This window comes from Tamandua tetradactyla, chromosome 2, assembly GCF_023851605.1.
Source record: "Tamandua tetradactyla isolate mTamTet1 chromosome 2, mTamTet1.pri, whole genome shotgun sequence".
In the NCBI taxonomy this organism is placed as follows: domain Eukaryota; kingdom Metazoa; phylum Chordata; class Mammalia; order Pilosa; family Myrmecophagidae; genus Tamandua; species Tamandua tetradactyla.
Genome location: NC_135328.1, coordinates 61,573,029 through 61,586,512, shown reverse-complemented (window position 1 = coordinate 61,586,512; position 13,484 = coordinate 61,573,029). Strand labels below are relative to the sequence as shown.

At 55.8% G+C, this 13,484-nt stretch overlaps 2 protein-coding genes across 13 annotated transcripts in view; both read right to left on the bottom strand.

Annotated features, from left to right (window-relative positions):
* Positions 1-1,899: 1,899 nt before the first annotated feature.
* Positions 1,900-8,862, bottom strand: MYORG (myogenesis regulating glycosidase). Of its 3 annotated transcripts, none has more exons than XM_077147899.1 (2): positions 8,169-8,862; positions 1,900-5,699 (listed from the first exon to the last, which is right to left on the bottom strand). In XM_077147899.1, the coding sequence occupies exons 1-2, from the start codon at positions 8,169-8,171 to the stop codon at positions 3,483-3,485; spliced, it is 2,220 nt and encodes a 739-aa protein (XP_077004014.1). In that variant the 5' UTR covers positions 8,172-8,862; the 3' UTR covers positions 1,900-3,482. The 3 variants fall into 3 exon arrangements, with proteins under 3 accessions (XP_077004014.1, XP_077004015.1, XP_077004016.1); XM_077147900.1 differs by having other exon boundaries at positions 8,670-8,862; XM_077147901.1 differs by lacking the exon at positions 8,169-8,862 and adding an exon at positions 5,849-8,146.
* Positions 8,863-10,258: 1,396 nt separating this feature from the next.
* Positions 10,259-13,484, bottom strand: part of SPMIP6 (sperm microtubule inner protein 6) — a 28,552-nt gene continuing 25,326 nt past the window's right edge. For 7 of the 10 annotated variants that reach the window (XM_077147893.1, XM_077147894.1, XM_077147892.1 and 4 more), the window contains 4 exons: positions 12,553-12,628; positions 12,102-12,336; positions 10,866-10,952; positions 10,259-10,415 (listed from right to left, as the gene is read on the bottom strand). In XM_077147893.1, the coding sequence (XP_077004008.1) occupies positions 10,310-10,415; positions 10,866-10,952; positions 12,102-12,336; positions 12,553-12,628 (504 nt within the window). In that variant the 3' untranslated portion in view covers positions 10,259-10,309. Of the gene's footprint in view, positions 10,416-10,865; positions 10,953-12,101; positions 12,337-12,552; positions 12,629-12,968; positions 13,279-13,484 lie in introns of those variants that run through there. The other 3 variants (XM_077147895.1, XM_077147896.1, XR_013170353.1) reach the window with 3 other exon arrangements.

Genomic DNA, 13,484 nt, shown 5'->3' with positions numbered 1-13,484 from the left:
AAGCTGAGCAAACTCTCAAGGAACATGGGACCACAGAATGGGGGTTTTAGTCCCAGTCCCAGGTTTCCTGCAATGTCCACTCAGTCTTTCCCCATTACCTAAGTCCTTTCCCATGACCTCTAGAGAATGGGATTTCCTTTTCCTGCATATCACCTCCCCCAGTCCAGGGGCACAGAAGAAATGGATGAGAAATTTTGGTCATGACAAAGCTGCTAGAAGCTCCATGGAGGTGGGGAAGGTCCCCAGATCCAAATGTGCAGAGAGAGTAGGAGAGAGAGAAACTTGGAATGTACAAGAAGCACTGGCAAGGGTCACGAACTGGACAAGGCTAGAAGGGCCCAGAGTCCCTGGTATCCTGGGGAGGAGTGGAGGTGCTTTTAGCTGAACTCCCTCCCCTCCTCCTCTCTGACACCCAGTTCTTTCTAGTGATTTCTATTACTCTAGTACATCAACACCACCCCTCCCCCTCCCCCAGCCAACCTTAGAATGCTCCCTTTTTGGTGTAAGTGGAGGAGGGGAAATTTGGGGTGGAATACTCCTTGGTCTGGAACCAGGTCCATTGGGTGGCAGCTTCAGTGACACACATTTTAGCTGGTTCCCCATCCTCAGAGGTAAACAGGCCAGGGCTTGTCGATGACCCTGAAAGGTGGGTGAATGCTGGGTCTGATATTCTCGGCCTCTGGAAACAGGACTCCAAGTTTACAGCCCAGCCTTGGTTACTACTTTTCTGTGTGATCTCAGATCAGAGCCTTCCTTTTTCAGAGCTTCAGTTTGCTCATCTGTACTTTTGTGATTAACAGAGTCAGTGGTAGAGGCCAGACTAGAAAACAGATCCCAAGTCAAGGGCCATAAGTCATCAGACAGAAAGACCTGTTGACCCTAGCCCAGCACACAGTGAGTGCTTAGTGGGCCTGGTGTGCAGTGTGTCCCCTCCCATAGCCAGGCTGTTAAGACATCCCTGCCCCTCAATATCCTCCTAAAGGGTCTTCCTTTTCCTCTAGGGGGCCCTCACAGATCGCTTTCTCCCTCCCTTTGTCATCTCAGACAGCACACAATACTTGGGCCAAGGATGTTCAACAGAACTTTCTGCAACTGTGTTTTATAATCTTCACTGTCCAATATGCTAGCTACTAGTCACAAATGGCTTTTGGACACTTGAAATGTGGTTAATGAGCCCAAAGAACTAAATTCAAATTTTACTTTAATTTCCAAATTAAATTTAAGATTCACATGTGGCAAGTGGCTGCCATATTGGACAACAGGTTCTAAGCAGAGCTTCTCTCTATTCTTTGTTTATGAGAGTTAATAGTTGTCATTTATTGAGCTTTTACTCTGTGCCAATCTTTGCACAAGTGCTTTATAGACACATCACAATGAATCAAGAAATCACATTTTAGAGAAGAGGAGAGGTTAGGTAAACTGGCTTTAGGGCACATAGAAAGCTGGTGTCCCATCCAAGAGAAAGGCATGCTCTCCAGCCTTTTAGGGAACTTCCCTGCAGCTGGCCTGAGCATCTGCCTTCCATAGTCATTCAACAGCACATGGCTGGACCTCAAGGCCCAGGGAGGCTCATCAGTGAGTACCAATTAGCAGAGGCTCTTGACGAAAGGAAAGGGGAAGCTTCCCTCCCCAACTCTCTCCATGTCCTGGTGATCCAGGAATCCTGGTCCCTCACATTCCACCTTCAGATAACTCTCCCCTTACCTCTTTTCTAGACCACAATGTCCTTTGGGTCAGAAACTCAGAACTCAACTGGGTGCTAGCTTCATAGGTATGCAGGTTGGGAGGTACGGGTAAAGAGGGAGTGTCACAAGCAGGCTCATAGGAAGCCAGTTGGTCTGGGAGCTGGGGCCTGGAAGACTCCTTGTTGTTTTTAAGTAAGAAAACAAGAAACTGTACTTTAATAGTTACCTTTTATTGAGCACCTGCTTTATGCCAGGCACTTGACATACATCTGTGCTTACAATTCTCACAACCATCTGGGAGGTAGGCATCATTATCACCATTTTACAGATGAGGAAACCAAGGCTTAGCGAGGTTAAGCAGCATGCTCAAGGTCACACAGCTGGCAGATGAGTGGTAAAACTGGCACTCAAAGTGGGCACCCCAAAACTTTCATCAGGCACTCGCCACACTGAGGAAACAGAGGGGATGGAGAGGTGGGCAAAGAGACTCCAGGGGGTGGAGGACTGGTTTTGCTGCAGAGCTGCTGAGGGAAGCTGAGCCCCACCCTGTTCCCCACCACTTCTCTCTGGCAAGCCACTTCTCCCCAGGACCCAGCTACAAAGTCAGGAAGAACGCACTCTGGTCGAGGCTGCTCTTCTTAGCAAGGGAAAATGGTTGAGGTGAAAGACCTTCCGTGTGTGCGTATTCACAGGCATCAGTGTGGGCATGCAGCTCCTGTGCTGTGCTGGAGCACACCACCACTAGAATAAGAACCTCTTTCCCTTTTAGGCCACACATTACAATTGTAGGGAGTGAGGCAGCTGAAGAATCTTGAAAGGCAGCTGATTTCCTATTAGAGTCCCAGGGACACTACCTGTGAGGAGGTGGGCTCAACAAGCAAAGCCTGAAAATTGCTCCCTGCTCGCTCCCCCAACCTTATCAAGGCTCAGGGATGTTGTTCATTCCACTGACCCAGAGACAAATGGTGTCTCTCCCTCTTTCCTCTTTCTCTCCTCTCTCTCATATACATCACAGGTTCTTGAGTTAAGGCATCAAGTCTGGCCTGTCTGGCCCTGCAAATGTGTATCACTCAGGCCAGGTTACAGGGCTCTGGCCCAGGGTTGAGCCCACATGTGTACACAGATACAGGTCAGTGCAGTGTTAGCAGTCTCTTCACAATCAGGGGACAATGATGCTGGGGACAACAATGCTGGGTCCCTGCTGAGCCCAGTCCTCCTGTCCCCTGGGACTTCCTGCTTCCTTGTTGGCCAAGTATACCCATCCATTCTCCCCAGCTGAGGTGGGACTAGGTCGGCCATGGTTCAGCTTCAGAGGCAAGGGCCAGCATTGGGAACTCAGGGCCTGGCTTCCAACACCAAGAATGTGCCCTTTCTAATTGTGGCAAAAGGTTATTTGATCTTAAAGAAGATCAAACATCCACCTCAAGAGGACCAAGATGGGCACTGAGGCCAGAATGGAGGGAGAAGTTTCTCTTTGTGCTTTAAAAAATGTGTAACGGGAAGAGAGCCGATTCCTTTCCTCTGAGCTCTCTCCTCCCCACCCTAGGGAAGAGGTTTCTGCAGACTGGAGTGAGTGTGGAAGGGAATGGGATGGGGGGTGGGGGATAAAGATTGTGCATTGGAAAGGGACGTTGCCTTAGCACCCCCTCCCCCAGACCCCTGCTTGAGCACATGTACTATTAATACCCACTTAACAGTCACACAAGGTGGGGCTTCTTGGGCGGAGCTGGTGTGATGGAAGGTTAAGGGCCTGGACGAAGGCTGGGGGTTAGGACTGTGGGATTCGCCTTGGGCCTGTCAGGAAGCCCAGGTGAAGTAGGCAACCTCGTCCAGGTCAACGGGGTAGTCGGTAAGCAGCACTGGCGTTTTGTCGAACAGCTCGCCCTTGTAGCTGCGCCACTTGCCGGCGGGCAGGTAGACGTCGCGCTCCTGCTTGCCCTGCTCCAGCACAGGCGCCACCAGCAGCGTGTCCCCGATAAGGAACTGGGAGTCGATGCGATGCGCCGTTTCGTCCTCGGGCGCAATCCACCAGAGAGGGCGCACGATGGGGTCGCCCGTGTCGGTGACTTCCCCGGCTAGTTCAAGCAACAGCGGCGCCACCAGCGAGGCCCGCAGTGCTGCGAACTTGTGCGCGATGGCAACCACTTCGGCGTCGTAGCGCCAGGGCGGCACAGAAAACTGCATGGCGGGCATGAAGGCGGCCACCTCCAGCCAGCGCACGTAGAGCTCGCGCTCCGGCTCATCGCCGCTGCCCGCCATGCGCCCGGGCACCCCGTTGCCGCCTACCATGTCTGGCAGGATGAATGGGTAGCCCAGCATGCTGACGGTGAGGACCGCCGGGATGAGTGAGCGCAGCCCCAGGTCGTAACCCCACACGGAGTCGCGGTCCACCAGGCGGAAGAAGCACGAGATGTTCTGCGACTGGTAGCCCACGCGGACCTCAGCAAGCGAGAAGAAGGGCAGTGCCATCTCGGTGTAGCGACGGCTCCACACGCTAGGGTCCGGCAAAGGCTTGAATGTGCTGAAGTCTTGCGGCAGGTAGCTGACCTCGCCCGCATCGAACTTGAAAGAGGCCACGGAGTAGTGCGAGCGCAGCCGCCGCAAGTGCCCCTGGAACCAGTCGCGGGCCTCGGGACGCGTGAAGTCGAGCACCGCACCGATGCCGTTCCACCAGCGCACCAGCGCGGGCAGCCGGCCGGTGGGCTCGCGCACAAACAGTTCGCGCTCCACGCCCTCGCCGAAGCGCGATGAGTTGTAGTTGACGAACGGGTGCACCCAGAGCGTGACCCGGAAGCCGGCATCGTGCAGGTGGCGGAACATCTCGCTGGCGTTTGGGAACTTGGCCTCGTCGAAGTCGAAGTCTCCATAGGCCGGCGTGTACATGTCGTCGATTTCCAGGTGGCTGCTGTTGAAGCGGTGCTGGCGGATCTGCTGGGCGAAACGCAGCACCTTGTCCTGGTCTACAGCGCGCCCGTACAGTGCCCACGTGGACCAAATGGGGTCCCGGAAGGCCTCAGGTGCCGGCACCCTCGACGGCTTGTTGAAGTAGCGACGCACCATGTACTTGTGGATGGAAGTGACGTCCGAGCCAACACACACCCGATAGCTGAGCTCAGGCGCTGCGGTGCGCCCTATGGGCGGCTTGTAGGGTGTGTTGTGGTAGCGTGCTTGCAGTCTCAGCGAGCGCTCTGTGCTGTTCCAGCCCAGGTGGAAGGGCACTGAGTCGTTGACCTTGATGGCGGCCGCGCGTGACGACAGCCAGTAGCGCTCAAGGATGCCCCCGAAGGCGGCGTTGGAGGAGTAGACATCGCTGGTGACAAAGGGCTGTGGCTCCTGCTGGCCATCCAAGCGGATGGGCCAGTGCTGCGTCTTCATTTCAGCGCCACCGTACCAATGCGCCGTCGAGTCGCCCAGGAACATGGCGTGCTCCACCGCGCCCCCTGGCACCGCCTCTTCCCAACGCACGCGGTAGCACATGACCGTGTCCTTGGGCCGCACAGTCTGGATGAAGAAGTGCAGCGGGCGCCCTTGGGCCGTACGTGAGCAGCCGAGGAGGGCGCCATCGCGGCTGCAGGAGTCAAGGTCAAGCTCTCCCGAGCGGAAGGCCAGGCGGAAGACCTGCTCGCCCTTCTGGTTGCGGATGGAGAAACCGCCACGGTTGAGGTCCAGCAGCTCGGCCCGCAAGCGTTCAGCTTTGCGGAGAGAGGCGCTGTAGTAGCACCAGGCCACGACTGCAGCGAGCACTAGCAGCAGCCCCAGCACCGTCGAGCACAGCAGCGGCTTCAGCTCTTTGGAGGGCTTAGGCTTGGCGGGTGAAAAATTGTCAGGCAGGAAGGTGTACATGGCAGCTGCCACAGAGGCCTCAGGGCTTTTATGGCCTGCGTGACTACCAGGGCGGCGGCGGGGGTAGGCCTGGCTCGTCTCCTGAGACTCTTGGGACATCAGCCCCCAGCTAAGGAGGGAATGGGCAGTGGGGCCACCCCACCAAGCCCATCTGACCTGGTCTTCTGGAGTCTGAAACGGGAAAAGAGAGACACAACTGAGCTTTCCCACTTCCATAGTGTTCCCATTCACTACAGCAAGAAAGAAAAGCTGTATATATTAGGGAAGGGCCTGACCAGTGGCAGGTGACCAGCGTGACCAGTGGCAAAAATGAGACTCACCAGGATTATCCATCTGTGGTTTCTGATGGGCCCAATGCTTGCTAAAATTAATCAGGATCTTTGAATAAGGATAGGCAAGTGGCATACATCCCCATTTTCTTGGTGGGGATACAAATCCAGAAAAACCTCTCTGAAATCACACATGGAGGCAGTTCAGGCTGAAAAGAAGGGGAAGGAACTGGAGAGGGCCTTTATCTCAGGGGTATGGCATGGTGGAGGGGAAGACAGGCCAGCCAGCTCCTTGGGACTGTTAATGGAAGTAAGCTGGGCTCTCTGTTCCCAGAGGGAGAGGTGGAGATGGGGATACAGCTCAGGCATGGAATTTGTTCCTAAGTCAGAAACCAGAGTTAATCTAGAGATTAGAGAAGATACCCCAACCAGGCTGAATCTCAGGGCCCAGTGGTGGGAGGCAGGGTTGGATTCAGACATTAGGCCTAAGGTCACTTCTCAGATCTCCCCCCTTTTCTTTCAAACTCTACCCTGCTCTCATCCATCAATCACCAAGTCCATTTCCCTGCCTGTCTCCTGGCTCTGCTTCCAGAGTAACATCTGTGGGTCAGCCACATCCTGGCTTTGGCTCCACCACTCACCCATTGTCTTGCTGCCTCTGCTCTATTTGGACACACACTTCTCCCCTCTGTTACTGCCACACTTCCCCAGTAGGCCTCCTTGTCTGCAGCTTCTTTACTTCCAGTGTCTCTGGCAGGCAGCAACTATGGTGATCTTTCTAAAGCGCTTATCAGACCACATCTCTCCCAGCTCCTGATCCCCAACATGAAATCCAGAAATGTGGGCCTTGCAATGGAGGCTCAAGGTATGACATGATGTCAGCTGCCTTTCTGAATCCATTTCTAGCCAAGGCTATCCTATCTCCAAATTCATTCTTTCCTCAGCTTAATCCTTCACCTGCTTTAAGAGATTTCAACACCTACCTTGCGCCAACTCCCCCCCACACACACACACACACTTACTGGCTCTCCAGGGATCAGGCACCCCTCACCACACACACACACACACACACACACTCCCATACTGTATGATAATCATTCCAATATGACTGCAGGGAAACAAGCTTGGTGGGGGAGGTATATGTCTCAATCTGCTGCTCAAGGCTACTGACCCTTCCTGTCCCAGGCCTCAGGGCAGAGTCCAACAAGAAATAGCAAATCATTTAGGCACACAACAAGAATACACACTGCCAGCCAGTCGGCCTGCCTACCTGCCTCATCTGGGGGACAGGAGAGAGGGGAATTGGCAAACAGTAATCGGTGTCCTCCCAGATGCCAGTTTCTGTCTCTTATGTCCTTCCAAGTAGGCGCTGGAACTCCTCCCCCCATGAGGGTGAGGATCCTTACCTACCCCATGCAGAGACTATCAACAATGCCAGGCCAGGCACAGATCAGAACTTTGTTCTCAGATATGAATACACAGCTACCTACAATCCTTCCTCCTCTCTCGCAGCAGAGGTGTCATCTCGGGGCTTCATTCACAACACCCTCTCCTTTCAACTTCCTGAACTAATCAGCCCTCTGGTCTGAAACAGCCTCTTATTCCTCTTCCTCTCAGAACATTCCGCCCACACAATTCAGTTTTTCTTTCCTACCCCATGATGGACTCCCCTTCTTGTAGGTATAGGCTAGAAAAACCCTCCTGGGAAATGCAGGCAGTAGCCTTTAACTGAACCCAAAAAAAGGCCTTAGGTAGCCCACACCAGACCTGTTGTGTATTTATATTCATTGATTCAAGGCAACCAAGGCCCCCAAGGTAACCATGAGACAGAGAGGTTCCATAGCTGAATAGGACAGCGACTCCCCCCCCCATACACACACATCTAAAGCTTTCATATTAAGTCAGCCCGGATCATGGTTCCTTCAAGGCCAAAAGTGACCTCAAAATCCCTTTCCAAGGCTTAAGTTCCACAAATCTTAACTTTCTAGAATTCCAAATTTCTCTGATGAAGGACCTGAGCATCTACTCCATGCAGACCCCATGCTGGTCTTCCAAATGCCACTATACAATCCAAGCCTAATGGGGTTGTGTGGCAGGCATACATACAGTACCAGCTGTCTGAGTGCAATGAAGGAAAGGGGCTCTGTGGCCGAGAGGGTAAGACAGGCTTCCATCAAATGGGTGTGGGTATGGTAAGGCCTGTCTTCCTAAGGACTGGTGCTCCTGCTTGCTCTAGGCAGACCTTTTTAGGAGTGGGAAATGGACCATTTTAATGCATCTGGTACCGGGGCTGTGAGAACGAATTGATGGAAGGGGTGGAGGAAGTCTTTGGCTCTGGCTAACCGTGGCGTTAGAAACCCCTGTACTTTACCATCTCTGCAGTTGGCCCACAACAGGCTAGTGCCGGCAGGTGGGATCTGCCCGGCCTGCCTCCTTGGGCTCTGCCCCTGCGGAGCCTCTCCCCACTCAACCTCAGTCGTGGCTGCCAGCCTCCAGCCCCATCTGAAGGGCCCAGTCCGGCTAAACCTAGGAGAGGCCATTCCAAGTTGTGTCGTTTGTCCGACACAGTTCCCGGGAGGGTGGAAATGTCAAAGGCAACTCGATCCGATCCATCTTCCTCCCCGGCCCGGCGACGGGATCCTTGGAGATCGGGTGACAGCGCCTATCCTTGAATAGTCCCCACTACCCCCAGCGCCCCGCCCGGTAGCTGCATTGGCAAGGAGTAAAGGGGGCTTATAGCCCGCCGGGAACTGCGGCCGGAGGAGGGGCCCAAGTGTCCAGGTTCTCCCTGCCCACTCGTCGGCAGGAGCAAAAGTTCTTGATTCCTGCGCCCTCAGCAGCCCCCCAAGGGCCTCCCACTGGGCTCACTCACGGCAGTGACGGCCCCGCAAAAGTGGGAGTGAAGGGAGGCACCAGCAGATCGCCTTCGAGAGAGTCGGAGGTGAGTTGCCGAGGCACGCCGCGCGGCGCCGCCTGCGTGGGGATAGCGGGGATCCAACGCGGGCCCCGCCCTCGGGCCACTCGGCCCCGCCGGGACCGTCCAGTCTCGCCTCCAGCCTCCGAGTTCAGCCCCGCCCTTGGCGCGGGACCCTCCTCCCATATTGTCACGCGGGCCTAATGCCCCGCCCCTCTCCCCTCCCACTCTGTCCTCTGGACCCTGCCCCTGGCATTTCTGGCTGGCCACTCGCCGCGCGCCTCTCAGCTCGGCCCCCGCCCTGCGGGCCCGCCCTGCTGGGCAGTCGCTTACCCTCCTGCAGGCGGGACTCGGCCTCGGGCCTGCTGGGAAGTGTAGTTCTGGAGTGGGGAGCTGCCCAAGAAGGTTGAGGCTCTTGCACCTCCAGTCTGGGTTTAGGGTGTGTGTATGAGAGGGAAAGAGCCGGAGGGTAAAGAGCCAGGGCTGGCCCTTGGGATTCCCTCCTCTTCAGGCTCGGGCAGGTCCAAGCCGTCTCCATCTAACCCTTTCACGAGACTTCTGTTTTTCCCACCAGGAAAAGGGGTAGCGGACCCCCGGGAGATTTCACCTCCCAATACCGGGTGGGCGGCAAAGGACTCAAAGGAGCCTATAGTTCCACCAGCAGAGATCCCGGCTGTCTGTTCCCACCGGAATAGACTAGGGTGTCCGAGATCTGGGATTGGGAAGACCCGCTTCCGCTTGGTATTCTGCGTCCAGCCCCTGGTCCAGCCCCTCTTCGTGGTGGCAGCCTTTAGTTAGAAAATGCCCATACTGTGCGAAGTTGGGCGTGTCCAGTCACATCCTAGCTGGGGGAGTGGAGGGTGGGGGAGGGTGGGGAAGGGCAGGGATGCAAGACTTAGTTTTCTTTGATGGAGAAAGGAAAATACTGGGGAACCCATAGATTCCAGTACACCCTGCCCCTTGCTCCCTAGTGGGGCAGGGAAACAGGGTTTTGTTTTACAGTTTGAAATTTCTTGTTCATGAAATCCTCCCAAATTATGATTTGCACTAATTTGAGTAGAAAAGGGCAAGAAGGGTGTTTGAGCCCAGAGAGGCTTTGGGGGAGGGGGAGGAGTGGGTCTGTAAGGGAAAGTCTGGAAGCCAAGATCCAGAGCTTTGAATGTTGAAGGATTCTGGGCCCATTGAAATGTAGTAAGCATCCAAGTTTGGGGGGAATACTAGGGAAATGTTCACTGGAGGGCTCCCGTGGGGTAGGAGGTGGATGGACCCAGCCTGGAGGAGTCTTTTCTGAATTAGTTTGTGCTCTGGATAAAGGGGAGGAAGACACTAGCTAGGGCTAGGGTTATGTATCAGGAGGGCACTGAGAGCCACCCGAGAAGTGCTGAGATGGCCTGGGCCGGGTGGTAGGGGGCTGGGAATGGGGATGGGGGAATTCAAGGCAGGGCAACTCAGAGAAACTCCATCTCAGTCAAGGAAGCTCGGTAGAGATCTGAGGGATTGGGCCTTCACTACTGGATCCTCCAGGGTAAGGACTGGAACCAGGCTCGCAGGATAAAGAGTTTTATTGCTCAACCTTCTGGGCTGGGCCGGCCTGGGCTCTACCAGCAGCAGTAGTCAGGATAGGCCTCGGACACAAACTCAGGGTGGACGACATAATTGTTTCTCTGGGGACCACCAGACTTCTTGAAATGACTTGTGTCCCATCTGTGGGAAGAGAGGGGTGAGCCCTTTTGGACCCTTATACCTCTAAGTGAATGTCTGACCCTAGTTCTCAGTGCTGACCTTACCCCAACATTTTGCCCCAACACTGACCCTGGGCTCCCACACTGACCTCACTTCAAGTCCTACTTCTGAGGTGATTCCCAACACCTACTCCCTACCACTGACTTCTTACTCTTTACTTCAAGCCCTGAAGCCAACGCCCTGATCTCTTGTCTAAGCCCCACTCACCATCTCTGACCCCTCAATGCCAGCCTCCACCCCCTTTCTTGGGGGTCATCCATTTCCTAACCAGCTTTGATTTTCCCCAGGGCGCTTGCGCCCCCTTGTGGCTCCATCCTGTCAGTGCATCACAGAAGACAGTTCCCACCCATAGTACCCCCTACTGCGTCAAAGGGACAGCCTTCCCAGAACGTGGGCGAGCACAAAACTTACCTAAGGTTTGGATATGGGTAGTATGATGGCGGGGGCGTTGTAACAGCACATTGCATTCCCGACCGGTGTTCACAGGGTGATGCACCCCTGGAGGAGGAAGCGGTGGACAGGGATGGATCTGGCCTTTTGATATCCCCTCTATTCTCCAAACCAGAGCACGCCCCTGGGCGGTACTTCAGACGTCTGCCTCACGGCTCGGGGATCCTCCCATTCGGCCTCCTTGCCCTTCAAGACTTCCCTGTAGCACCATCTCCCTGAAGCCCCCTGGGAGGTACCCCTCCCTCTAAGGCCCCTGTTTCGGCCGTCCAGGCTGGATAGTGCAGCACCCTGGACTCGGGAGGGGCAGGCTCCGGTCGTTGGGACACGGGCTGCTTGGGATACTCGCCAGGGGACAGCGATTTCTCCAGTACTATGGTCGTGGCAATAGTCCCCTGGAGGCTCAGACAACTTTCCCCTTCCCCTTTGCCCTTAAGGCCTAAGACACATATTCACAAAATGTGTTAGGCTCCATCAGCCAAGGAATGGGCGGGAGGGGGTCATAATGGGGCTAGGGACAGGGTTTAGGACCCCCTTTTGCACAGCTCTCTAGACTGACGCAGACATTTGGAGTTCTCCTAAGTTTGACCCTCGTCGCTTGGCTCTAGGTGCAGGGAGAATCCTGCACAGCAGTCTGGGCACTCGGGACTCAGTTTACCCGGCAGTAAGATGCTAGGGTACTTCCCTCCGGAGGGGCACAGGACTCCGAAGAGACAAGGGCAGTTGGGGTAATGCGGTCACCATTTCTGCTTACCTAGTACACCATCACCCACCCAACCCGGGCAGTGACCCCACCCATCTCCGACAAGGATGAAAGGACACTCCCAAGGACACCTGGCACCTCGCAGGCTAGAACCTGCATCCCCCAGAGTCGGAGGTCCAGAGCCGGAGTCGCAGATGGGTTGAGGGGCCCGCAGGCAAGGGAAGGAGTTGGGTCAGGTGTGCTGGGTTCCTTCTTCAAAATCCCTCCTGCGGGGCCACCAGAGCAGATACAGGAGCCAGGGTGATCTAGAGCCCAGTTCGGGAAGGACAGGGATCAGGGACTTGGGGGAACCTTGGTGCTAGTCCTCCCGCCTCCGCGGTCGGCCCAGGCCCTGGGGTGGGAGGGCCGGGCCGGGCGGGACGCTTTAAGGGGCAGAGCCAGCCTGGAGGCGGGACTCTAGGGCGAGACCAAACCGAGGCGGGCGGGTCCCTGCGAACCTTACAGTCGGCTGCGGGTGGCATGCAGGCCGCAGGCGGCGTTCGGCGCACGGCGCTCGGGTGGCGTAGTAGTCCATCCCGCGCAGGCAGTAGTGGCGTCCGGAGCTAGGGCTTTCGTAGCCCTGAAAGGGCAAGCGGCCCGGCAGCGTATCCACGCAGCCGCATCGGGGCGCGATGTGCGGGAGCGGCTGGCTCCTTGACAGCGAGTTCAGCATGTTCACCACCACCTCGCGCTCTGCGCCCGCGGCTCCGAGTCCCGGAGACCCAGAAACAGACATACAGTCACAGGGATGGATAGAAACAGGGTCAGAGAAAGGAAGAGACGGAGACGACAACAGGGACAGAGAAAGGGTTACACCGTGTCTGTAAGACCTCAGCCTCCGCCCCATCCCCACCCCGTCCTCTTGGCCTCCCCCCACCTTTTCCCCTCCACCACCCCACCCGCGGTTACCGTAGGCATTGAGCCTCTCCGGCTTAGGGGGACATTCCAATAGCACTCCTCGATCTGCTGTCTCCATTCCGGCTTTCTGGAGGTGGCACACGTACTACCTTAAGCCCTGATCGGGAAGAGCTTCTCCCTTTTGGGGAAATCTGCGCGAACATCCAGACCGGTCCCCAGGCCTCGTCTTCTCCCGCCCCCGTGAGGCTTCCCCACCTTCTGGGCTCTGAGTGTTTGGGGTTGTCGCCCGGCAACAAGTTTGCGCCGCCTCCCTAGGGAGGCGCCTTAGGTGACCGAGGTTCGGCTCTGGGCCTCGGACGACCCTCCCTCAGCGCTTCTCTTTGATCTTCTCCCCCTTTCTCTCTGTCTAGCTAACTCTGTCTAGTTGTGCCTCGATTTCTCTCTAATAGAGGGTTTTCAATAATTACCTGCCGCTCAGAATCACATGGGGAACTTGTAAAAATTTCTGACTCTTGAGAAAGTTCTGATTTAAAAGGTTTCAGTTAAACAGAGGCCAGCCATCAGCCTAAGGTTAAGAACCACTGCCCTGACCTCATATCCTCTCACACCTCCTCTTCCCTCCGGCTTGGGGTTGGGGCTGGAATCCCTCCTAACTCCTTGGAAGAAGGTCCTGCATCCACACTGCCCCTGAATGGCCTTGCTCCCCCTTCTGTGGTCCCTGCTCACATCACAAAGGAGGGGAGGCGGGAGCTGGCAGGCTCAGCCCAGCACTGGCCCCTCAGTCAGCCCCCGTGTCTTGGGGGCTGGACTGTACTGGGAGGGGCAGCTGGCAAGGAGTGCACACCAGTTACGTCCCCCACAAAGCCCAGTTAGAGACTGGGGACTAGGGGACCCAGGCCCCAAAGATTGGTACCCAAGGGCCCCACACAGCCACAAGGGCATCCTGGACTCCCTTGTCTCCTAGAAAATACAAATGCTAGTTT